Source organism: Neoarius graeffei, chromosome 26, assembly GCF_027579695.1.
Source record: "Neoarius graeffei isolate fNeoGra1 chromosome 26, fNeoGra1.pri, whole genome shotgun sequence".
Lineage (NCBI taxonomy): Eukaryota > Metazoa > Chordata > Actinopteri > Siluriformes > Ariidae > Neoarius > Neoarius graeffei.
The window spans coordinates 7331832-7356520 of NC_083594.1; the positions used below are offsets into that span (position 1 = coordinate 7331832).

The window sequence follows — 24689 nt, forward strand, 5'->3', positions numbered from 1 at the left end:
GAGAGGCGTGCACGAAGAAGGCCTTTTCAGACACCGGTAGCTTCTAGGAGTGATGATAAGGAAGCCACTTTTTGCTACTGAAACCAAATCACGAGGTCATAATTAATAATAATAATAATAATGGTGTTATTTCTTGAAATTATGATTGAGATGCTTAAAATGGGCTTCTTGGTAAAGTTGGTTTTATAATCCAAATTCGTCACTTTTTTTTTTTTTTTTAATTTGTATTCTTAGAAACAAAACGAGTTAGATTCTTTAAGTGCACGTGAACTCAGTTAGGCATCAAATGTAAATTAGTAAGCGACCGTGAACAAAGTGTGCTACGTTAATTACACTTTAATCCAACAGCTTATGTAAGGAATAAGTTGTGCTGTTATAGAAAAAAAAATAAACGATGGTTTGGCATGATAAAGCAGAATCACTGTTCCCACCCTGATCATTTTCCAGAAATTACTCCTCTTTTGCCGCTTTTCCACTACAAACGCGGCTGAGTCGGGCTGAGCCGTGCCGTGCTGAGTCGAGCTGAGCGGGGCTGTTGGAGTTGCATTTCGACTACAACCGCGCTGAACCGTGCTGGCTGGAAGTGGGTGGACACATTGGGTGGAGTTAGCGAAAGTGGGAGGACGTCACGTGATGTCGTTAAGCAGCGCAAACAGTGACATCAGTGAGCTTTTAAGCGGTAGTCTCACGACCCGGATAGTAAACAATAAACATGGAGGACATGGAGTCGTTAGTGTTGCTGGTCTTGGTGCTGTGGCTTGTTGTCACCGACAACGCCAACAGATACTGGCAAGAGCGTATAGATGAGGCGAGGCGCATAAGGCTTCAGAAATTCTCGTAATTCGTAATTTTTCTTCTTCCGGGTTTACGGTGTTTACAGATCCCAGCGCGCTCGCGGGGCGTGTGAGGACACTCCTCCTCACCAATCAGTGCACAGGGGAGTGTCTGCTCACGCCCCCAGCCTCACTCGGCTCGCTTTGGCTCGCTTCAGCCCCACTCCAAAACCGTGCGAGTTTTAGGGGCTAAGCAGGGCTGAAGCGAGCTGAGTCGTGCTGTTCTTTGGTAGTCGAAACGCAAGCCGTGTCGGGCTGAAGTGAGCTGAAAAAGGGTAGTGGAAAAGGGCCATTTGACAACAGCAATTTGTTAAAAAACAAAAAAATAACGTCAATTTTTTTTTTTCATGGTCCAAATCCTGCACTCTGATTGGTTGGCAAGCAGGTCCGTATCCTACAGTACGGACCCCGGTTACAGACCTCTGGTGACTCGCTTGTTCACAACAACAAACGTAGCGCTTTTTTTTTTTTGTCAACATTTATTTTTTTATTTTTTAAATAAGATTTATTTATAAGATTATCAAAAATCTTATAAATTTTTGCCAGCATTTCTCAGGAGAATAGCATTAATTTTACAGCATGGATAGCGATAACGACAGTTTTCACAGTGAAAGCGAGTTTTACTACCCTGAGGAAGAAGAAATAAAAGAAAACATTTCAGGAGAAAGCTAAAAACCTGTAACTGTTGCTAACGCCGAGCAAAAACATGGCTGAATCCTGAATGACTCAATTTTGTATAAATAGGGGACGACATAGGCGGCAAAATGTAGTTTTTTTTTCCTGCCATGGAAGTGCACTTGTATACCGAGGAGGAAGCCATTTGCATTACAGCCGTGAATGAGGATTCAAAATGGCGGCTTGGCTCGGTTTTCCCTTTCGGGCACTCTCGTTTTCTGTTAGAATTTGGTAAAGAAAAAAATAAATATATTATTTACCAGCTTAAGGTCGGTCCGTATGGTGAAATACCTCGGCCTCGGTCACGGTATTTCACAATATGGACCTCCCAGCTGGTAAATAACATATATGGGTGTTTTTTTTTTTTTTTTTTTTTTTAATAAATATGTTCTGGAACATCCAAAGGGAAAAAATGCTTTGGTTCTCAGTTGTTAGAGCAGCTTTAAACCGTCTTTCAGTCACAAGCCTGGTTCATTTCTCTCTCTTGTGGGGGGAAAATAAACAAATACGGCTCTGAGAAACCACAAAGTGCAAACTTCTCTGTCCTGAAGTCTTTTTCATGTATGAACTTTATTTTTCCCACAAAAAAAAGCTCTCTAGCGATTAAACAGGATTAAAAAAAAGGTGATTTATTATTTTTTCCCCTCCCTCCAGTGAGCCCGCCTACATTTCCACTCTTGTACACTAAGCTCCGCCCCTAAAACATCCAGTAGTTCAACGAGAGTTGGCACGTTAACTAGAACTACCGTACCATTAGCAAGGACCGTCATAACATCACTAGAAAGCACGCTCGGATATTCGTCAGCTTGAAAGCTGGGTTGTAAAACTCGCCGTCATTAAATGCGCAAAAGTTTTCTTATATTTAAAGTGGACGCATTTATAGAAAAACTCACTTTTTCAGTGTTTGTGCATATACATTTGTGTATCTGAACTCCATACCAACCTGCAAACTCTGAAATAAGGCACCAGTCAGTTTCTTTTGGGCTCTTATTTCAGAAAAGATGTTCAGATTCAGCTGTTTTTATGTCCCAAATGAGAATAACCCGGAGTATCTCTGCTTACGGCTTGAGAATCGCCTTTGTGAACGAATATTCATGAGGAAAGTGCTACCTGATTGGCTGGTGGCGTGAGCAGTGGCTCGTGTCATCATTTAAAGGAACAGGCTGTTTTGGCAAACTATCCATTCTGAACAGGGCTGTTTAGACACGGGGAGGAAGAGCTGCGGTGATTTTATCCTTGAGATGTATTTTGACCAAAGTATATCACAGACATTTTAGTAAGACCTCAAGGAACTGTGTCAACTTGTGAGAAAAGGGTATAATGTCACCTTTAAGAGGATGTGAAGGAAGTGTAGATAGTTTTCACATGACGTCACAGAGTCGGGGATTCCTTAGTGGCGGCCATCTTGCGGGTCAAGCTGACCGTACGGATGACTGAGCACACATTGTAACGCGCGAGTACAAAGTCTTCAAAAGAACCCAAGCATGCTATTTAAAGCTAGCAATGGTGCACACCTGTTGTATTCACGGCTGTCGTAATAGGTCAGATGATGAAGTCAAGCGGAGCTTTTATGGAATTCCCACCGTACGGGAGCACGAAGGCGAGCAAACAAAGAAAACTATCTATTGGGGGCGTGTGTGTAAAACATGCCAGACCAGAAGGTTGTGGGCTGTGGCCCGTTTCCCGCAGCTACATTAAGACACTTGTTCTAAGACAGTGTTTTAAACTGTTAATCATTTTGTACATAATTGTCCACGTTCTTTGCTCTAGTAAGAAATTAAAAATATTGACTCTTGTACCTTGACGCCAAAGAATAGCTTTACCCCAAAGTGCTGACGAGTTAAAGAACATATTAGACGACTGCAATTATTTATTAAAAAGTAAATTAATTAATAAGTAAATGTGTGATTTGATGCTGCACTACTAGCAGAGCTGGAGCTGTTCATAAGAAAATGAATTAACAGCTTCTGGCCAATCAGAATCTAGAATTCGACAGCGCTGTGTGTAATCTGCGAAAGAGCTGTGAATCACAAATTAAGCAAAAGTGAGTAATCTTCATTTTACTAAGAGATCAAAATGATGTGTGCTTTCTCAGTGGGCGGGGCATACGCCGTCTGTCCTGTCAATCAGACACTAACCCCGCTAATCTGTGAGCTCATGTATGCAGAAGAGGGCAGACAGAGCTTTCCTCTGACTGCAGAGACGAGTTCGTGTTCTCGTGGAAACCATTTCACAGCCCAGTGGAACGCTTAGTAATTATAGAATATAAAACCAACTTGCTTTTGTCTTGTAATACAATATTTGAAGTTTCTCATTCTGACTTTGTTTGAAGTGGTAGAAAGTAGGCTTCCACGTTTTTCAGAGATTTGTAACTCCGTGCCTCTGGGCTGCAAATGAAAAATGCATGATGGTTTTTAAAGCAGCTTCTTCCAAACATTTATCCAGTTTGTCACTTTTTAACAAAATTTTCTTTCCTCTTTCAGACACGAAGCTAAATGATCACGGAAAGCAGTCGTGAGGAGACTGGAGCTTCATTTTGTTCTCGTCTTTTCTTTATTTAAGTGAAGAAATCTGGCACAAAAGCATTTCGATGGAAGCTTTCTGACAAGGCTGTGACAGCTCACGACAGTTTATTGGACCGTTGCAAAAAAAATCAAATCAAATCTGAAAAACTGAACGCAGTTTGAGGTTTTCATTGCTTTTCTTAAAAAAAAAAAAAATGCACCTGAATGCACTGTAAGTGATCCATTGGGGTTTTGACGTGATCGTTGCTGGTTTTTCTCACAGCAAGCTGTAAAAGCTGTGAAGATTCTTCCTTTTGTGGTTGTAATTTGTTTCCCAGATTCTCTTTCAGAAGAGGTTTTGGATTTTTGTTTGATCAGGTTTTTTATTTTATGTCTGTACGGACAGCACGCATGCTGATTTTTACAGCTCATATCACACTGAACGCTCATCTCACCGAACCATGGTTTTGTAAAGAAAACTTTAAAATTAAAAAAAAGGAAAAAAAACAAACTCGTGTTTTTTTTTTTCTTCTTTTCCCCCTTTAACTTTTTAAATAACTGTCGCTAAAAATAATTTTGCACATGACTGTTTTGTGTGATATCTCTCTCACTCTCTCTCTCACACACACACACACACTCACACACACACACACACACACACGTTGTATTGGATAGATTTATTAAACCGATGAAGCAGTTTGGCTCAGCAGTTCTGATTTATTCAGAGATGTGGTGGATGTGGGTTTTTTTTTTTGGGGGGGTGCATAATCTATTTTTCTAGCAAACTACAAGAAAGCAACACATTGATTTGATTATTTTCTGCATCAAGTCTCTGGACACTTCCTGTTCCTCGTCACTCCACAATCACAGCCACTGCACTGAAGACTGGAAGAACAAAGAGAGGGAAAAAGATTACAGAAATAAGATAAACACTGGTGGAAAGGAGAGACTGAGACAGAGAGAGATGGACAGAGACAGTGAGGGAGATGGAGATGGTGAGTGAGAGAAAGACTGGGACAGAGAGTCAGAAAGACAGTGAGCAAGAGAGAGACCAAAAGAGAGACTGACAGTGAGCGAGAGAAAGACTGGGACGGAGTGAGACTGAGTCAAACAGAGTGGGACAGAGACAGTCACACAGACTGAGACAGTGAGTGAGGGAAAGACTGGGATGGAGAGAGACTGAGAGTCAGACAGACTGAGACAGAAAGACAGACAGTGAGTGAAAGACTGGGACGGAGAGAGAGTGAGAGAGACAGTCAGACAGAAAGAGAGACCGACAGTGAGCGAGAGAAAGACTGGGATGGAGAGAGAGTGAGAGAGACAAAGACAGTGAGTGAGAAAGACTGGGACGGACAGAGAGACAGAGTCAGACAGTGAGTGAGAGAAAGACTGGGACGGACAGAGAGACAGAGACAGTAAGTGAGAGAAAGACTGGGACAGAGAGAGAGAGTCAGACAGACTGAGACAGAAAGACAGACAGTGAGTGAGAGAAAGACTGGGACGGAGAGTGAGTGAGAGAGACAGACAGACTGAGACAGAAAGACAGACAGTGAGTGAGAGAAAGACTGGGATGGAGAGTGAGTGAGAGAGACAGACAGACTGAGACAAAGACAGACAGTGAGTGAGAGAAAGACTGGGATGGAGAGAGAATGAGAGAGACAGAGTCAGACAGACTGAGACAGAAAGACAGACAGTGAGTGAGAGAAAGACTGGGACGGAGAGAGACAGAGTCAGACAGACTGAGACAGAAAGAGAGACTGGGATGGAGTGGGACAGAGAGAGAGACTGTTTTTCATTCTGAAGTGATCAAGACAAATGTCCTAATTCCTTTTGAATGTGATGTTCATGTCCATATAAAAATCATTGATATTTAATATTAACTAGTAACTAAACACACAGCAGCACTAACACAATAACGTTAAGTCTTACTTTGCATTTGTAACGCCTTTTCCAAATCTGCTTTAACAATGATTTGAACAGGTTTTATAAAATCCAGTGCAAAGTAATGTTAGAAATAAGACAGAATTTAAACCACAGTTTAAAAGCAGAGCACTCACTCATCAAAACATCACACTTTATCTAATTTGGGAGATGAAAGAATCGACTCTTGGGTGATCTGAGCCAAATGACCCGATACACTGAAAGACCACGAATCAAGTTTTTCAGCACGTGAGTTTGGAACGAACTTAAAACCCGCTGCCGTGGGCGTCACTTCAGAATTTTAGGCTTAAAAAAAAAAAAGTTACCTGAAGCCTCGACGTCCTTTCTGCTGCTTCCTATAGCTGTGTTCCCTCTCAATGGACATCAGGTCCTGCTTGTACGTGTCTTCAAAAATTCCCGCCTGCCGTTTTACGTAGTGTTCAGATTCTGGCATCGTTCTGAACAAACACGTCGTGTTAATGATGTTAATCACGTTAGGCTTTAGAGAGAATCACGATAAAGGCTCAATGTAGTACACTGTGTCAACAATATACTGTAAATAAGTGTAATGGGCTGGAACTGTAGCCAGATTGATCATAGTGGCTTCGTGCATTACGAAATATGGCTTTAATGAATCAAAGTGGCAAAAAAAAATGTGAACAGTAACATCCAGTTTTTCTCTAGACAAGTGTTATTGCATCATAAGATATAAGAGCCAATCACAGTTAAATATGCAAATGAAGGAGATGGGGGCCGAAAGGTTTGATCTAGATATTGATAAATACTGGATTGTTTTCTTTTATGATGTCTAGTAGCGTTTTTTTTTTGTGTAAACATTACTCAATGTAAAATAGATGTATAGGCCAGGGCTTTTCAAAGTGTGGGGCGCGCCCCCCCTGGTGGGCGCCAGAGTTCTTCGGGGGGGCGCAATGTGAGAGACAAAATGGATCGGTTTTTAGCTGTCTATGGTTTTTAGTACCTAAAGCTACAGTGAGTGAGGAGACAAAGTCTGGGCCAAGCAAAAAACCAGAGCCTCCAGGATGTTGCGATTTGCAACTTCAGCGCAAATTCAACCAATCCCCGCAAATTCAGGGCGGTGTTGCAATTATATCCAATCACCGCAACTTTCCCGCAAATTTGACCAATCGTTGGCGTCGTCTTGAGGTGACGTCGACAAACTACCTTCCGCCTTACTTCCGTGTGTTCAAGAGAAGCAGCATGCGCGTCGTGTTGCCAGATTGGATGATTTCAAGTGCATTTTGGCGGGTTTTGAACATATTTTGGACTGGAAACCGTCAGGAGTATCTGGCAACACTGAAAGTGTGTTATGTTTACAGTGAAGGACTGTGTGCACTTTATTTTTTTTTTTTACTTAATACAAGAAGTTAATGGATGCCAACATTTTTGCCAAAATGGTATTTTATTTTCCATTGTTTAGGCAGCTTCAGCATCATACTGTGAGATTCTGTTCAAATTGTTTTTTTCTTCTATGAAGCCTGAGCCATTTATTTTATTAGTTTATAATTATTGTTTAATTTAGTCTTCAGGAGAGACTGCCTGCACACAGTACTAGTATTAATAGTTTTTTTTTTTTTTTCTTACATGAAAGCTGAGGCATTTATATTATATTTTAAGGTAACTTCATGTTGTGCTGTGAGGTTCTCTGCACTTTAACTTTTGAACCAACAGGTGCATTTGGATAAGTAAAGCCTATTTTTCTGCATTTTTGTAGTCCTGGTAATCTTTTATATTGGTAAAGTTGTTTATAGGACCATTTCTCTTTGTTTTTTTAATCAATAGTTTTTCAGTAATAACTTAATATTTAACATATCACTCAATTTTAATCACAAAAAGAGAAAATCGCAACAATTTCTTGCAACTTTCACTTCCTCCCGCAATGTAATCGCAACAAAAACCTAAAAAACACCGCAACTTTCATCGCAATTTTTTTGGAAACCCCCGCAACATCAGACATTTTAGCCTGCAACAATCACAAAAAAGGCCCGCGGAACCCTGGGCGGACTGGAAAAAGAAGGAAGTATGACCACGATTATTTAAAGTTTGGATTTTCATGGACTGGATCTGAAGATGCTCCACTGCCACAGTGTGTTGTCTGCCAAGAGATGCTAGCTAACGATGCTATGGGATGTTTAAAATGTGTAAAACAAGATGTTTTAAAAAGCACGTTTAAAATGTGAAAAAGAAAAAAATGTGTACAACAACCATTTTTTTAAAAATACGAATGGAACATTAAGTATAGCAACAACAAAAATTGTAAGGGGGGGCGCTGTTGTTTATTTGCTCTCCGAGGGGGGGGGCTGACTCTCCCACACTTTGAAAACCCCTGGTATAGGCTATTCACCAGCCATTTTATTCGGAACACCTGTAGAAATGCTCCTTCACTGTATCTAATCAGCCAATAATGTGGCAGCAGTGTATTTCAGAAACTTCTGGGGCTTTCACACACACTAAACAACAAAGCAGTAATGTCTCGTCGATGAGAGAAGTCCGAGGAGAATGGCCAGACTGGTTCGAGTCGACAGGAAGGCTACAGTAACTCAAGTCACCACTCTTTACATCCGTGGTGAGCAGAAAAGCATCTCGGAATATAGAACACTTCAAAGCTAATGATCACTCAATAACAGCGTTCCACTAATGTTAGTCAGGAAGAGGAGTCGTTTGCCTCATTCTGTTTGATTTTATGCGTTGCACGTGATTGGCTGATTGGATAACTCCGTGAATAATCAGTTCCTATTAAAATGATTAAAGGCTACGTTCTCGCTAATAAGTAACCTTATTTAAAGTGCCATTCCACCATTGGATGTATTTTTTTGGCATAAAATGCAATATATTTTATGACAACATGACTAGACAGAGAAATCTTTTAGCTTCAAAATGATATATCAAACATCATTTTTTGACAACGACAAGTATATTAATTTTGCGACCAAAGTCACCTACCCTTTTAATTTCCACGCGGTAGTGAAACGTGATGTCATCGGCAGGTTCCCCTTCTTGTGTACCACGTCACGTGTGACGTGGCACAGATTATCAGCAATGGCGGATAGAACGCGATTGTCAGCTTCGGAAAAGAAGCGAAGGAAAATAGCAAGTGATGCCCAAAGGAGACGGTCGATGGTGAATATCGGCACAGCAATCGACAAGTGGAAATCGCGTTCTATCCGCCATTGCTGATAATCTGTGCCACGTCACACGTGACGTGGTACACAAGAAGGGGAACCTGCCGATGACATCACGTTTCACTACCGCGTGGAAATTAAAAGGGTAGGTGACTTTGGTCGCAAAATTAATATACTTGTCGTTGTCAAAAAAATTGTTTGATATATCATTTTGAAGCTAAAAGATTTCTCTGTCTAGTCATGTTGTCATAAAATATATTGTATTTTATGCCAAAGAATACATCCAATGGTGGAATGGCACTTTAAGCTAATCATCTAAAAGAATAATAACTATACAGTAAATATCCCTTTACCCAAATCCTTTTCCTGTAATAGTCTGGAGGAATTTTCTAGCAGAGATCTGACCAAGAACCTTGCGGTAGCTGTTGGTGAAAATGGCGTCCGCATGTCTCCCAGACCTGAACATGCAAATAAACAACACGAACAATCTCAGACAGATACAGTATTTAATTTCATCCCAGGATTCATATAAACCGGCCGTCCAGCTAAAAATATTTACATTATTGTATATATTATGGACAGTATATACATTTTTACACTGGCAGCTTTTACAAAGAACCACTTCATGATGGTTAGAAATAAGACGGGTGTAAATGTGTGGGTTAATAAACACTAGGAGACGTGCAGACTGACCTAAACTCGACGTGCTGACTCCGGGTGGATCTGTAGTCTGTCGGGGGCTTCAGGGGGTCTTCGATCGAGGAGCTCATCAGTATGGCAGTGGCTCTCTGACCAAACCTGATTCAAAATAAATGAATTGTGTGTAAAGAATCACGTGTGCATAGATGAGTCATGTAAAGAATCATGTGTAAGTAAACGAATCACATATAAAGAATCATGTGTAAGTAAACAAATCACATACAATGAATCATGTGTAAGTAAACAAATCATGTATAAAGAATCACGTGTAAGTAAATGAATCACGTATAAAGAATCACGTATAAGTAAACAAATCACGAATAAGGAATCACATGTAAGTAAATTAATCATGTATAAAGAATCATATGTGCATAGATGAATCATGTAAAAAAAAATCAAATGTCAAAATACATGAATCATATGTAAAGAATCACGTTAGTAAATGAATCACGTATAAAAAAAATCACGTGTAAGTAAACAAATCACGAATAAGGAATCACGTATAAAGAATCATATGTGCATAGATGAATCGTAAAAAAAATCAAATGTTAAAATACATGAATCATATGTAAAGAATCACGTTAGTAAATGAATCATGTATAAAGAATCACGAATAAGGAATCACGTGTAAGTAAATTAATCATGTATAAAGAATCATATGTGCATAGATGAATCGTTAAAAAAATGTCAAAATACATGAATCATATGTAAAGAATCACGTGTTAGTAAATGAATCACGTATAAAGAATCACGTGTAAGTAAACAAATCACAAATAATGAATCACGTGTAAGTAAATGAATCACGTATAAAGAATCATATGTGCATAGATGAATCATAAAAAAAAAATCAAATGTCAAAATACATGAATCATATGTAAAGAATCACGTTAGTAAATGAATCACGTATAAAGAATCACGTGTAAGTAAACAAATCACGAATAAGGAATCACGTGTAAGTAAATGAATCATGTATAAAGAATCATACGTGCATAGATGAATCGTAAAAAAAGTTAAAATACATGAATCATATGTAAAGAATCACGTGTTAGTAAATGAATCACGTATAAAGAATCACGTGTAAGTAAACAAATCACAAATAATGAATCACGTGTAAGTAAATGAATCACATATAAAGAATCATATGTGCATAGATGAATCATGTAAAAAAAAATCAAATGTCAAAATACATGAATCATATGTAAAGAATCACGTTCGTAAATGAATCACGTATAAAGAATCACATGCACAAATTAATCATTTGTAAAAAAAAAGGTAGAATTTCAAAATAAATGAGTCATGAATAAAGAATCACATGTAAGTAAATGAATCGTATTGAATCATCTGTGAAAAAGAAATTTCTAACGAATCACGTATATAAATAAACAAATGTGTAAAGAATCATGTGTAAGTCATTAAATCATGTGTAAATGAATCATGTATAAAGAATCATATGTGCATCGATGAATCGTGTAAAAAATCAAATATCAAAATACATGAATCATATGTAAGGAATCACATGCGTTAGAAAATGAATCGTGTATAAAGAATCACGTACACAATTTGTAAAAAAAAAACTTCAGATTTCAAAATAAAATGTGTAATCACGTGTACGTAAATGAATCATCTGTGAAAACAAAGAAATAATTTGTAACGAATCACATGCAAGTCATTAAATCATGTATAAAGAATCACGTGTATATAGATGAATCATGTAAAAAAAAATCGAATTTCAAAATAAACGAATCATGTTGAATCATATGTGGAAATAGAGAAATCATTTATAAATAATCACACAGAGAAATTAATCAAGTGTAAAGAATCACGTATAAATAAATGAATCAGTTTTCTCCATACAACATGATCTATAACAATCATTTCATGTGAGATCATTTGATTGAAACAGTGGATTATATTCAGATAACTGTTTGGTAATCACAGCTCTGTGTTTAAGATTCAGGTAAATCCACAGAATCAGATAATATTCTTCCTCATGTACTGTATACGTCACTTTGGACAAAAGCTGTTTCTAATTGCAGAGAGGATGATGATGACGACGAAAATGGTGATGCTTGAATTCTTACACGTACTAAAATAACATCAGGGTAAGAAAAGCATCCTTTACCCAGCTTTTAGTCATCGTTAAATATCTTCCTGTTCTGTGAAGATGACTATTTTAAATCGTTTGCTTTGAATTGCTATGATCACGAGCGCTGAAACTTTCTCCCTGCAACACAACGAATCTTTTAAAGCTAGACTGCCTTTCAGGTTTTTCAAGTGTAGGTCATTAAAAGAATTTTCCCCGACACCCAATTATTTTTGTTTAGTGGACTGAAAGCTACTGAATTCGAATCACAGACTTCCAATTTTATTCAGTTTTTAAAAAATAGAACAATTAATTCATTTTGGCCCATGTGGCCCTAAATTCTCCGCTATTTTTTCCTGCTTCACCATGACGCAATACAAGATACTATGTCATGCATCATCACGTGGTGGGCTTTCGCTGTTCGCGCAAGGCATTGTGGGATACAAATTTGAAACAGGAGAGAAAAATGGAGGACGTGAGTGTGCGAATGAAGCGTGAAAGACCGACTACAGTAACGGAAAGAAAGCGAGAAGAAAAGACGTTATGTTATATACGAAGGAAAGGAAACGCAGGACCAAACTAATAAATATCGGCGCTTAGCAAGCACCTCGGTGTGATCAGCTGTTCGTTTAGCGACAGAATGATGGAACTGTCAGTGCACGCTCAAAGGGAAACCTGCGCATGCGCACACACACACACGGACTTCCTCTGTCTGCTTGACTGCACGAAGCGAGCGATTTCATGCACATTATTTGCTTTAATAACTTTCCAGCCACAGAATGGCCTGATATTTTTGAGATATTACAGAAATAAACATATATCACAATGACCACATTTCAGACGGAACTAAATTTCCATCTTTTTAAAAAAATCTCCATTATCTCTAGCCGCTTTATCCTGTTCTACAGGGTCGCAGGCAAGCTGGAGCCTATCCCAGCTGACTACGGGCGAAAGGCGGGGTACACCCTGGACAAGTCGCCAGGTCATCACAGGGCTGACGCATAGACACAGACAACCATTCACACTCACATTCACACCTACGCTCAATTTAGAGTCACCAGTTAACCTAACCTGCATGTCTTTGGACTGTGGGGGAAACCGGAGCACCCGGAGGAAACCCACGCGGACACGGGGAGAACATGCAAACTCTGCACAGAAAGGCCCTCGCCGGCCCCGGGGCTCGAACCCGGACCTTCTTGCTGTGAGGCGACAGCGCTAACCACTACACCACCGTGCCGCCCACAAACAGATCAATAAAAGTGAAAGATAAAAAGGTCTCGATAATCAATTTGTGTTCTTCCCGTACTTTTATTCTTTCCACCAAAGTGTTCAGTACTTTGACTCATCAAATAACACTTCTGGAAAGTTCTCAACAACTGCCGATAAAAAGCCATCGCTGTCCCTTCACACAGTCACATAATGAAGATTCTCTGTGTTCACGCTGACCTTCAGACAAAAACACCTTTCACGTTTCCAGCACGCACACGAGAACAAACACATTTAAAAAGTAATCAGACTGCCCAGCGCGAGTTAACCCAACACAAGCGCAGCGACACGGGTCGAGTAGAATGACCTGTGTGAGCTGCCGGTCAGTAATAATCAGCGCTCAGCCTCTGCAGCTTCTCTCCAGCGTGTGTGAGAAGGACAGAGCTTTTGTCTGCTTTTTCTGCCTCATTCACACTCATCTGTGTGAGAGGAGTGTAAGAGCGCAACAATATGGGTGTGTAATATGAGTCAGGGGACGCAATAATTAGACTTCAGGTACAAACGCCTAAATTTGGAGTCGAGCACAATGTCGTGTGTGAGGGTTTGACTGTGCCGAAAACCCTGAACAGGACATTCGGGTGAGGTTCGTCTCATTCAGATCAGAACTGCAACAGGTATGAAGACAACGATGAAGAAGAAATTGGCATGATGCTATGTTTTCTTTTCCAACAAGTGTTGCCAGGCAAAACAAACCTCGCCCGGTAGCACTTATGATGAATATGAAGGAAGATATCACGAAAAAATCGGTACCCTATGGGTCCATGTGGCTACTGCTTATAAATAAAATAGTTTTCTGATCCCATGTCCATACAGTACATATAGCATATATGAGGCAGTAGCCACGAAAATGAAGCGTAATCCAAAAATGAACAATTTAAAAATCACAGAAGTAAAATACAGGTAGTCGTCGACTTACGACTGCGTTTGGTTACGACTGACCGGTCGTAAACCGATCTGGTCGTAAGTCGGCCTATGTTAAATGAACGTAAGTATATTGTGATGTGTAATGATATTGTAATCATCTTAAAGTGCCATTCCACCATTGGATGTATCCTTTGGCATAAAATACAATATATTTTGACAACATATATAAATGGTATCACTAGATAGAGAAATCTTTTAGCTTCAAAATGATATATCAAACATAATTTTTTGACAACGACAAGTATATTAATTTTGCGACCAAAGTCACCTACCCTTTTAATTTCCGCGCGTGATGTCATCGGCAGGTTCCCCTTCTTGTGTACCACGTGACGTGGCACATATTATCAGCAATGGCGGATAGAATGCGATAAAAATAATACCAATAAATCTAGCTAATACCAATAAATCTAGCTAACTCAAAATTTTTCGCAATTTTTTTGGCCCCCATATACGAGGAGAAATGACTCTCTCACTTTGGGGGTTTCCTGGTCTAAAAATAGACCGACACATGGTACACAAGAAGGGGAACCTGCCGATGACATCACGTTTCACTACCGCGCGGAAATTAAAAGGGTAGGTGACTTTGGTCGCAAAATTAATATACTTGTCAAAAAATTGTTTGATATATCATTTTGAAGCTAAAAGATTTCTCTGTCTAGTCATGTTGTCATAAAATATATTGTATTTTATGCCAAAGAATACATCCAATGGTGGAATGGCACTTTAAAGTCTTATTTTATCAACATTTTCTTATTTCATTACCTTGGCTCATTATTTGGTTGAAGTCAAACACTGCATACTACACTGCGTACAGTACAATTCGTTTAATATGTGCAAAACAAAAAATATGAAATACAGGTGTGAAAAATAGAAAACATTTTAGTTTGAAACGTACCAAAATACAAATGTAAAACATAGCAAAATACAAAACTTAGTGACCGCTGGCATCACTGGTGCTTGGCTGTGGGTTGTCTACGTCATCATCAGCTGTTGCAGCGCTCGGGCTGGCAGGAGGATTTGCTCATTTCATAAACCAGGAGCTGGGGCGGAAACTGTTGTACGCGGTGAGAGGCGCTGCCGGGAGCTGGGGCGGAAACTGTCGTACGCTCAGCTGGGAAACACTTGCCAGTCATATCCAGACGGTCGTAAAGTCGATCGGTCGTAAGTCGACGACTACCTGTATACCAAGTGTCTGTACTTTATATTATTCTAATCTTACCTGTTACAGGTTTCGAAACTGAAACCTCTGAACTGAGGCTGACCTACACTCGCTGTCGCCATGACCCAAACTATTATTTCCCAGAAATGGCCCGGTGCTAGAGCTCAGTGGAACGCACTTTCCCTCGGTAATAGGCATAAACATGTCTGAAAGCGATTTCTTTAGTCTAGTCCATTTATTTCGAATGGTGAACCAAATTGTATACACTCACTGGCCATTTTAATCAGAACACGTGTATGCGCATGCACAGTGCGCAATTGTTACATTCTTACAGCACGATGACGTAGTGGCTAGCGCCTCTATATGAGGCAGTAGCCACAACAAAAATGATTTTAACCTTTTTGGTGACCTTGACCGGATGACCCTCAAAATGTTGGAGAACCTATTTGAGACCAATGCTCATCTATCCTGAAAGTTTCATGAAGACTGATCCAGCCGTTTTCCTGTAATATCATTAACAAAGAAAGAAAGAAAGAAAGAAAGAAAGAAAGAAAGAAAGAAAGAAAGAAAGAAAGGCCATCGTTCTCGACCGGAAAAGGGTGGCTTGCCCTCTCCAGGTTGGTGGAGAAGTCCTGCCTCAAGTGGAGGAGTTTAAGTATCTCGGGATCTTGTTCACGAGTGAGGGAAGGATGGAGCGTGAGATCGAGAGGCGGATCGGTGCAGCCTCCGCAGTGATGCGGTCGCTTTACCGGTCCGTCGTGGTGAAGAAGGAGCTGAGCCAAAAGGCGAAGCTCTCAATTTACCGGTCGATCTATGTTCCGACTCTCACCTATGAGCTTTGGGTAATGACCGAAAGAACAAGATCGCGGATATAAGTGGCCGAAATGAGTTTCCTTCGCAGGGTGGCTGGGCGCTCCCTTAGAGATAAGGTGAGAAGCACAGTCACTCGGGAGGAGCTCGGAGTAGAGCCGCTGCTCCTCCACATCGAGAGGAATCAGCTGAGGTGGTTCGGGCATCTTTTTCGGATGCCTCCTGGACGCCTCCCTGGGGAGGTGTTCCAGGCATGTCCCCCCGGGAGGAGGCCCCGGGGAAGACCCAGGACACGCTGGAGGGACTATGTCTCTCGGCTGGTCTGGGAACGCCTCGGTGTTCTTCCCGAGGAGCTGGCCGAGGTGTCTGGGGAAAGGGAAGTTTGGGCTTCCATGCTTAGACTGCTGCCTCCGCGACCCGGTCCCGGATAAAGCGGAAGGAGACGAAAGAAAGAAAGAAAGAAACCCGACCAAAAACAACAACTCGCCCCCTGATGGACATCATCCCGGGCAAGGTAATAACCACACCAATGAGTGAAACCCTGAATATCAGATATCAATGCACTTTTTTTTTTGGAAGCATTTCATTCATTTAAAAAAAAAACCCAAAAAACACATAGCCTAAACAAGACTTAAATGGGCAGCTTTATTTGTTTATCTATCTATCTATCTATCTATCTATCTATCTATCTATCTATCTATCTATCTATCTATCTACAACCCCGATTCCAAAAAAGTTGGGACAAAGTACAAATTGTAAATAAAAATGGAATGCAATGATATGGAAGTTTCAAAATTCCATATTTTATTCAGAATAGAACATTGATGACATATCAAATGTTTAAACTGAGAAAATGTATCATTTAAAGAGAAAAATTAGGTGATTTTAAATTTCATGACAACAACACATCTCAAAAAAGTTGGGACAAGGCCATGTTTACCACTGTGAGACATCCCCTTTTCTCTTTACAACAGTCCGTAAACATCTGGGGACTGAGGAGACAAGTTGCTCAAGTTTAGGGATAGGAATGTTAACCCATTCTTGTCTAATGTAGGATTCTAGTTGCTCAACTGTCTTAGGTCTTTTTTGTCATATCTTCCGTTTTATGATGCGGCAAATGTTTTCTATGGGTGAAAGATCTGGACTGCAGGCTGGCCAGTTCAGTACCCGGACCCTTCTTCTACGCAGCCATGATGCTGTAATTGATGCAGTATGTGGTTTGGCATTGTCATGTTGGAAAATGCAAGGTCTTCCCTGAAAGAGCCGTCGTCTGGATGGGAGCATATGTTGCTCTAGAACCTGGATATACCTTTCAGCATTGATGGTGTCTTTCCAGATGTGTAAGCTGCCCATGCCACATGCACTAATGCAACCCCATACCATCAGAGATGCAGGCTTCTGAACTGAGCGCTGATAACAACTTGGGTCATCCTTCTCCTCTTTAGTCCGAATGACACGGCGTCCCTGATTTCCATAAAGAACTTCAAATTTTGATTCGTCTGACCACAGAACAGTTTTCCACTTTGCCACAGTCCATTTTAAATGAGCCTTGGCCCAGAGAAGACGTCTGCGCTTCTGGATCATGTTTAGATACGGTTTCTTCTTTGAACTATAGAGTTTTAGCTGGCAACGGCGGATGGCACGGTGAGTTGTGTTCACAGATAATGTTCTCTGGAAATATTCCTGAGCCCATTTTGTGATTTCCAATACAGAAGCATGCCTGTATGTGATGCAGTGCCGTCTAAGGGCCCGAAGATCACGGGCACCCAGTATGGTTTTCCGGCCTTGACCCTTACGCACAGAGATTCTTCCAGATTCTCTGAATCTTTTGATGATATTATGCACTGTAGATGATGATATGTTCAAACTCTTTGCAATGTTACACTGTCGAACTCCTTTCTGATATTGCTCCACTATTTGTCGGCGCAGAATTAGGGGGATTGGTGATCCTCTTCCCATCTTTACTTCTGAGAGCCGCTGCCACTCCAAGATGCTCTTTTTATACCCAGTCATGTTAATGACCTATTGCCAATTGACCTAATGAGTTGCAATTTGGTCCTCCAGCTGTTTCTTTTTTGTACCTTTAACTTTTCCAGCCTCTTATTGCCCCTGTCCCAACTTTTTTGAGATGTGTTGCTGTCATGAAATTTCAAATGAGCCAATATTTGGCATGAAATTTCAAAATGTCTCACTTTCGACATTTGACATGTTGTCTATGTTCTATTGTGAATACAATATCAGTTTTTGAGATTTGTAAATTATTGCATTCTGTTTTTATTTACAATTTGTACTTTGTCCCAACTTTTTTGGAATCGGGGTTCTATCTATCTATCTATCTATCTATCTATCTATCTATCTATCTATCTATCTATCTATCTATCTATCAAAATAAATGAGTCATGTGTATAGAATCAGATGTGAAATTAGACGATTCATGTATAGCGAATCACGTGTCCATAAATGAATCATGTGTAGAGAATTATATGTGCACAAATGAATTGCATGTAAAGAATCACATGTACATAAATGAATCATGTGTAAAGAATTGCATGTCAAAATAAATGAATCATGTGTAGAGAATCAAGTGTACATAAATGAATCATGTATAGCGAATCACGTGTACATAAATGAATCATGTGTAGAGAATCACGTGTACATAAATGAATCATGTGTAGAGAATCACGTGTACATAAATGAATCGTGTGTAGAATCACACGTACATAAATTCTAAGCTTTATTGCAGACACAGGTCCATATAACACATCATACAGTATAAATAATATAAAAAGAACGTACAAAAATACAAAAAATGTGCAAATTACAAGATATACAGGCTGTTGCACCAATGCCACCTTAACCTAGAAGTGAATCTATAGCGGCTTTTCAACGGGCTGACTAGGGCTTCAATTATGTGGTTCTCTGACTTGTCCAAGCAACACACAAAACTAAACATGAATCACGTGTAAAGAATCACATGTACATAAATGAATCATGTGTAGCGAATCACGTGTACATAAATTAATCATGTGGAGAGAATCGTGTACATAAATGAATCACGTGTAAATAAATGAATCATGTGTGTAGAATCATGTGTACATAAATGAATCACGTGTAAAGAATTACGTGTAAATAAATTCATCATATGTAGGGAATCACGTGTACATAAATGAATCACGTGTAAAGAATCATGTGCAAATAAATAAATCATGTGTAGAGAATCATGTGTACATAAATGAATCATGTGTAAAGAATCACAAGTAAATAAATAAATCATGTGTAGAGAATCACGTGTACCTAAATGAATCACGTGTAAAGAATCACATGTACATAAATGAATCATGTGTGTAGAATCATATGTACATAAATGAATCACGTGTAAATAAATGAATCGTGTGTAGAATCGTGTACATAAATGAATCACGTGTAAAGAATTACATGTGTAAATACATCATATGTAGAGAATCACGTGTACATAAATGAATAATTCATAGAGAATCATGTGTACATACATGAAACGTGTAGAGAATCACGTGTACATAAATGAATCACGTGTAAATAAATAAATCATGTGTAGAGAATCACGTGTACCCAAATGAATCACGTGTAAAGAATCACATGTACATAAATGAATCATGTGTAGAGGATCATGTGTACATAAATGAATCATGTGTGTAGAATCACATGTACATGAATCATGTGTAGAGAATCACATGTACATAAATGAATCATGTGTAGAGAATCACATGTATAAATAAATTAATCATATGTAGAGAATCACATGTACATAAATGAATCATGTGTAGAGAATCACGTGTACATAAATGAATCGTGTAGAGAATCACGTATAAATAAATTAATCATATGTAGAGAATCACATGTACATAAATGAATCATGTGTAGAGAATCACGTGTACATAAATGAATCGTGTAGAGAATCACGTGTAAATAAATTAATCATATGTAGAGAATCACATATACATAAATGAATCGTGTAGAGAATCACGTGTATATAAATGAATCATGTATAAAAAAATCTAAATAAATAAGTTGTGTGTGTAAAATCATATGTAAGTAAATGAATCGAATATACTGAATCATATGTGAAATATCAGAGAAATCATTTGCAATGAATCACGTATAAATAAATGAATCATGTGTAGTGAATCACATATGAAAGTACTGAAATCATTAGAATTACGTGGAAATAAATGAACCATGTGCAGTAAATGACATGGAAATAAATGGATCATGTTTATGGAATTGCACGTGACGATAAAAAGTATCATGTAAAGAATCAGATGTTAAAATAAATGAATCATCTTTAAAGAGTCATATGTGAAAAACGTAAAAATGAACATAAATAAATAAATGAATCATGGAATCATTCTCATATGAAAATAAACATACTGTGTAAAAACTCACGTGAAAAATAAAAAAAGACAAAAATGCGTAAAAAACAGCATGAACGAAACGTGAAATATAACGTGTCTAAATTTCACTTATGAATTATAGAATTATTCATATATAAAGCTTGTGTGACTTACTTGCTAAGGGTAATGTGTTAAAATAAAGCGAATATACTTCGCTTGTGTGTTTACAATTCATCTAAGAATGATAAAAATTCCTGCAAAAAAGATGACAAACCAGTGGTGGTCTTTCTCATAGACAGGATAGAGGGGTGCCAATACATTTAGGCAGAGTAACAGGTGTATTGATTAAAAAGTGACCTGAACTTACGTTTAAAAAAAAAAAAAAGAAGAGCCAAACTCACACTAACAGCTTAAGCAGAATAAACAGGAAATAGTTTGTACAATATATGGACATACCGTAGTGAAGGATAGAGCGGCGTACACAGTCCGAGCATCACCATCCAGCACAGTACCAACACGACAGCTCGCTCCATCATCCTGACCAAGTTGATAAACACTGTCTGAGAAAAAGTGCATTTCATTTCAGAAAATGCTGACGACACTGTTTTATCCTCCACCTTTTCAAAATTCACTGCAGAGGACACCAAAAAATCGCAAGGTAGTATTTAAAAAAAAAAAAAAAATCAGTTATTAATTTTTACATTTGTCTGTCTTGTAATATTTAAAAAAAACAAAACTTGAAATTAAAATAAAAATCCATGCAAAGTGATCCAAGTATATCAGGTACACCGATGATGCATGTAAAATAATTAAGATTAAAGAAAGAAAAACAGGCAGTGTAAGTAAAAGAAGGTCAAGCGTAATGATAAGTTCACCTGAAGGATAAGTGAAAGAGTGGCTCCTGGGTGCTCAGTCCTGCAGATTTGGATGTGAATGAAGATGCGGTGAGGTGGCTGGGTTACTTGTGATCATGCGAAGTGTCATCCTCAGCACTGCCTACTCTTCTACTCTTCTCTCATCTGACGTTCAGGGCAGTGGACGAGTGCAGGAGATGAGACCAGCAGCAGAGCAACAGGGTTTCAACTGCGTGATGCCTATTCCAGAAAGAACTGCTACGCCGAGAGGCCACTTGATTGCTGATTTTAATTTAATCTCTCTCTCTCTCCAGATTCAATTGCTAACTGCTTTCACCTCCTACAGCATCAGATGCTCTTGAAGGACTTCCGTCTGACATGTTCTCTGACACAAGTTTGGGTGTGTGCTCCAGCTAATTTTTTCCTTCCAACCAATCTACAGTCATGGCCAGAATAATCGGTGCCTTCAATGGTTTCAGAAAATAGGAATTCATCTCATCTCATTATCTCTAACTGCTTTATCCTGTTCTACAGGGTCGCAGGCAAGCTGGAGCCTATCCCAGCTGACTACGGGCGAAAGGCGGGGTACACCCTGGACAAGTCGCCAGGTCATCACAGGGCTGACACATAGACACAGACAACCATTCACACTCATTCACACCTACGCTCAATTTAGAGTCACCAGTTAACCTAACCTGCATGTCTTTGGACTGTGGGGGAAACCGGAGCACCCGGAGGAAACCCACGCGGACACGGGGAGAACATGCAAACTCCGCACAGAAAGGCCCTCGTCGGCCACGGGGCTTGAACCCAGAACCTTCTTGCTGTGAGGCAACAGTGCTAACCACTACATCACCACTACATCACCGTGATATATAGCAGCCATTTTCTACAAAATGTATAAAAACCGCTGCTGTGGTCATCACTATCCTTTTGCAATAGGACCAGTTTGAATGGCAAAAACAGTGCAAGTAGTACCTTAAATTTAATTGGAATACAAAAATATCTATTGATCATACCAAAAGAGTTAAAAAGAAAAGTTTTGAGTGAGAAAAAGAAGGGTTCAGTTCTGGCTTTACTGGCAGAGGGATACAGTGAGCGTCTGGTTGCTTCCATCCTCGAAATTTCAAAGATGGCAGTTCATAAGAACAAGGTCAAGCAGCAGACACTGGGGAAAACAAAGTTACAGACTGGCAGAGCGTGAAAACGACTCTTCACTGACCGGGATGATTGTCAACTCCTTTGAACGTCACTCAACAACTGTAGGATGACATCAGTGACCTAGACAAAGAATGGCAAATGGCAGCTGGGGTTAAATGCACAGCATGGATGGTTCGAAACAGGCCCCTCTGGGTGGGGTCGAAGTCATGCAAAGCTAGGAAAAAGCCCTTCATCATTGAGAAGCAAAGAAGAGCCAAGCTGAAGTTTGCTAAAGACCATAAGGATTGGACTGTAGAAAGGTAATTTTCTCTGATTAATCCAATTTTCAGTTTTTCCCATCACCTGGTCATCTAATGGTTTGATGGAGACCTGGAGATGCCTCCAAACCACAGTGTCTCACACCTATTGTGAAATTTGGTGGAGGATTGGTGATGATCTGGGAATGCTTCAGCAAGGCAGGGATGGGGCAGATTTTTTTTTTTGTGAAAGACACATGAATCAAGCCATGTACAAGGTTATCCTGGAAGAAAACTTGCTTCCTTCTGCTCAGACAATGTTCCTTAACTCTGAGGATTGGGTTTACCAGCAGGACAATGCTCCATGCCACACAGCCAGGTCAATCAAGGTGTGGCTGGAGGACCACAAGATCAAGACCCTGTCATCACGGCCAGCGTAATCTCCAGACCTGAACCCCACTGAAAATCTCTGGAATGTGATCAAAAGTAAGATCCATCAACCACAGCTGAGCTGATTGACTTTTTTGCACCAGGAGTGGCATAAAGTCATCCAAGAGCAACGTGAAAGACCGGTGGAGAGCATGACAGGAGGCATAGCTGTGATTAAATGTCAGGGTTATTCCATCAAATATTAATTTCAGAACTCATCCAAAGTTCAAAGATTTGCATTGTGTTTAATAAAATTGAATATGAGCTTGATTTCTATGCATTATTCAAGGTCTGAAAACACTTTTTTTTTTTGTTATTTTGACTTTTCTGCAATTAAATGCTCGAGGTGACAAGATTTTTATGTGGAATTTGGGGAAATGTTGTCAGTAGTTTATGGAATAAAACAAAAATGTTCATGTTCCTCAAACATATACCTATAAATAGCAAAACCAGAGAAATTGATCATCATTAGAATGAAGAAATCTGATCTCTGTGACTTTGATCATGGCATGAAAGTTTGTACCAGAAGGGATCGTTTAAGCATTTCTATCTCTCAGTTGATGAGAACTTGATGAGCAGAATATTAGATTAAATTCGACAACATTAAAAAAAACTACATTTTAAAAAGCTCTACAAAAAACATTTAGTGCTTGGATCATTTCACTCAATGTGGCTCACTCCCAAATAGCTGCCTGCTTACTTACAAGTGCACTACATTTCTATACTAGCTTCACCCTAAATAGTGAACTTTTATGTCATTGTGGATTGGTCCTTGACCAGCTCATTGCTAGTTCCTGCCTACATAATAAAAGTCTATGATTCGTAGTGATTGATCGATAGATGCTTTATTAATTAATCCCAGAGGGAAATTTAAGGTATTCAGTAACATTTCCGCATTGCACAAGATCAATACAAAAACTAAAATATCAAAAGAAATAAAACATTACCAATAAGAGCAAGATACTTGTGTGGATTAGCTAGCGAACACAATATTTCTTCTCACTTGCTCAAAAAGGAATTTATATATATATATATATATATATATATATATATATATATATACACACACAAATGTATATATATATACACACAAATGTATATTAGTGTGTGTATATTTATCATTAATTTATTTTTAATAAATCAGTCCTGGAACCGGAAATGGTGACTGGTTAAGGTTAAACGCCTAGCAAAGATGCTAACAAGCTTCCTGTATTCCTGAAGCAAAAAAAAAAAAAAAAAAATTATTAAGCCGTTATTAAATTCGGGCCAAATTGCTTCCACTCATTTTTAGCTGAACTATTACAGAATAATATATGGAAATATAATTTTATTTAAAAAAAAACATGCAACCTCGCTATATGAAATTTACAAGCATGCCTACAGAGGTATGGTTTCCAAAATAAAAGTTCACTATAACACGGTTTGTGGGATGAAGTGTAAAAGCTTTTTTTTTTCTTCTATTTTTACTTTTCTCGGTTTGACCGAAATATATATATATTTATATATTTCGGTCAAACCGAGAAAAGTAAAAATAGAAAAAAAAAAGCTTTTACACTTCATCCCATATATATATATATATATATATATATATATATATATACCTAAATATATTTCATATATATCTAA

At 39.0% G+C, this 24689-nt stretch overlaps 2 protein-coding genes across 3 annotated transcripts in view; one reads left to right on the forward strand and one right to left on the reverse strand.

Annotated features, from left to right (window-relative positions):
• Positions 1 to 4713, forward strand: part of rpn2 (ribophorin II) — a 24590-nt gene extending 19877 nt beyond the window's left edge. The window contains exon 17 of the mRNA XM_060910497.1: positions 3992 to 4713. Within this exon, the coding sequence (XP_060766480.1) occupies positions 3992 to 4007 (16 nt within the window). The 3' untranslated portion in view covers positions 4008 to 4713. The remainder of the gene's footprint in view (positions 1 to 3991) is intronic.
• On the reverse strand, positions 4657 to 22094 carry ghrh (growth hormone releasing hormone). 2 transcript variants are annotated; one of them, XM_060910499.1, is made up of 6 exons: positions 21259 to 22094; positions 20840 to 20939; positions 9766 to 9870; positions 9426 to 9530; positions 6259 to 6390; positions 4657 to 4897 (listed from the first exon to the last, which is right to left on the reverse strand). In XM_060910499.1, exons 2-6 carry the CDS (start codon positions 20917 to 20919, stop codon positions 4837 to 4839), a joined length of 483 nt encoding a protein of 160 aa, XP_060766482.1. In that variant the 5' UTR covers positions 20920 to 20939; positions 21259 to 22094; the 3' UTR covers positions 4657 to 4836. The 2 variants fall into 2 exon arrangements, with proteins under 2 accessions (XP_060766482.1, XP_060766481.1); XM_060910498.1 differs by having other exon boundaries at positions 20840 to 20943.
• Between the last annotated feature and the right edge of the window lie 2595 nt (positions 22095 to 24689).

Bases quoted from the DNA above. Each gene is read 5' to 3' on its own strand.
- ghrh (XM_060910499.1), bottom strand. From the start codon at position 20,919: ATGATGGAGCGAGCTGTCGTGTTGGTACTGTGCTGGATGGTGATGCTC. The intron at 9,871-20,839 runs GTATGTCCATAT...ATTTTGAATCAG, and splicing joins CCGCTCTATCCTTCACTACG to GTTTGGTCAGAGAGCCACTG. The intron at 6,391-9,425 runs GTAAAGGGATAT...GTGTTTGTTCAG, and splicing joins ATTACAGGAAAAGGATTTGG to AACGATGCCAGAATCTGAAC.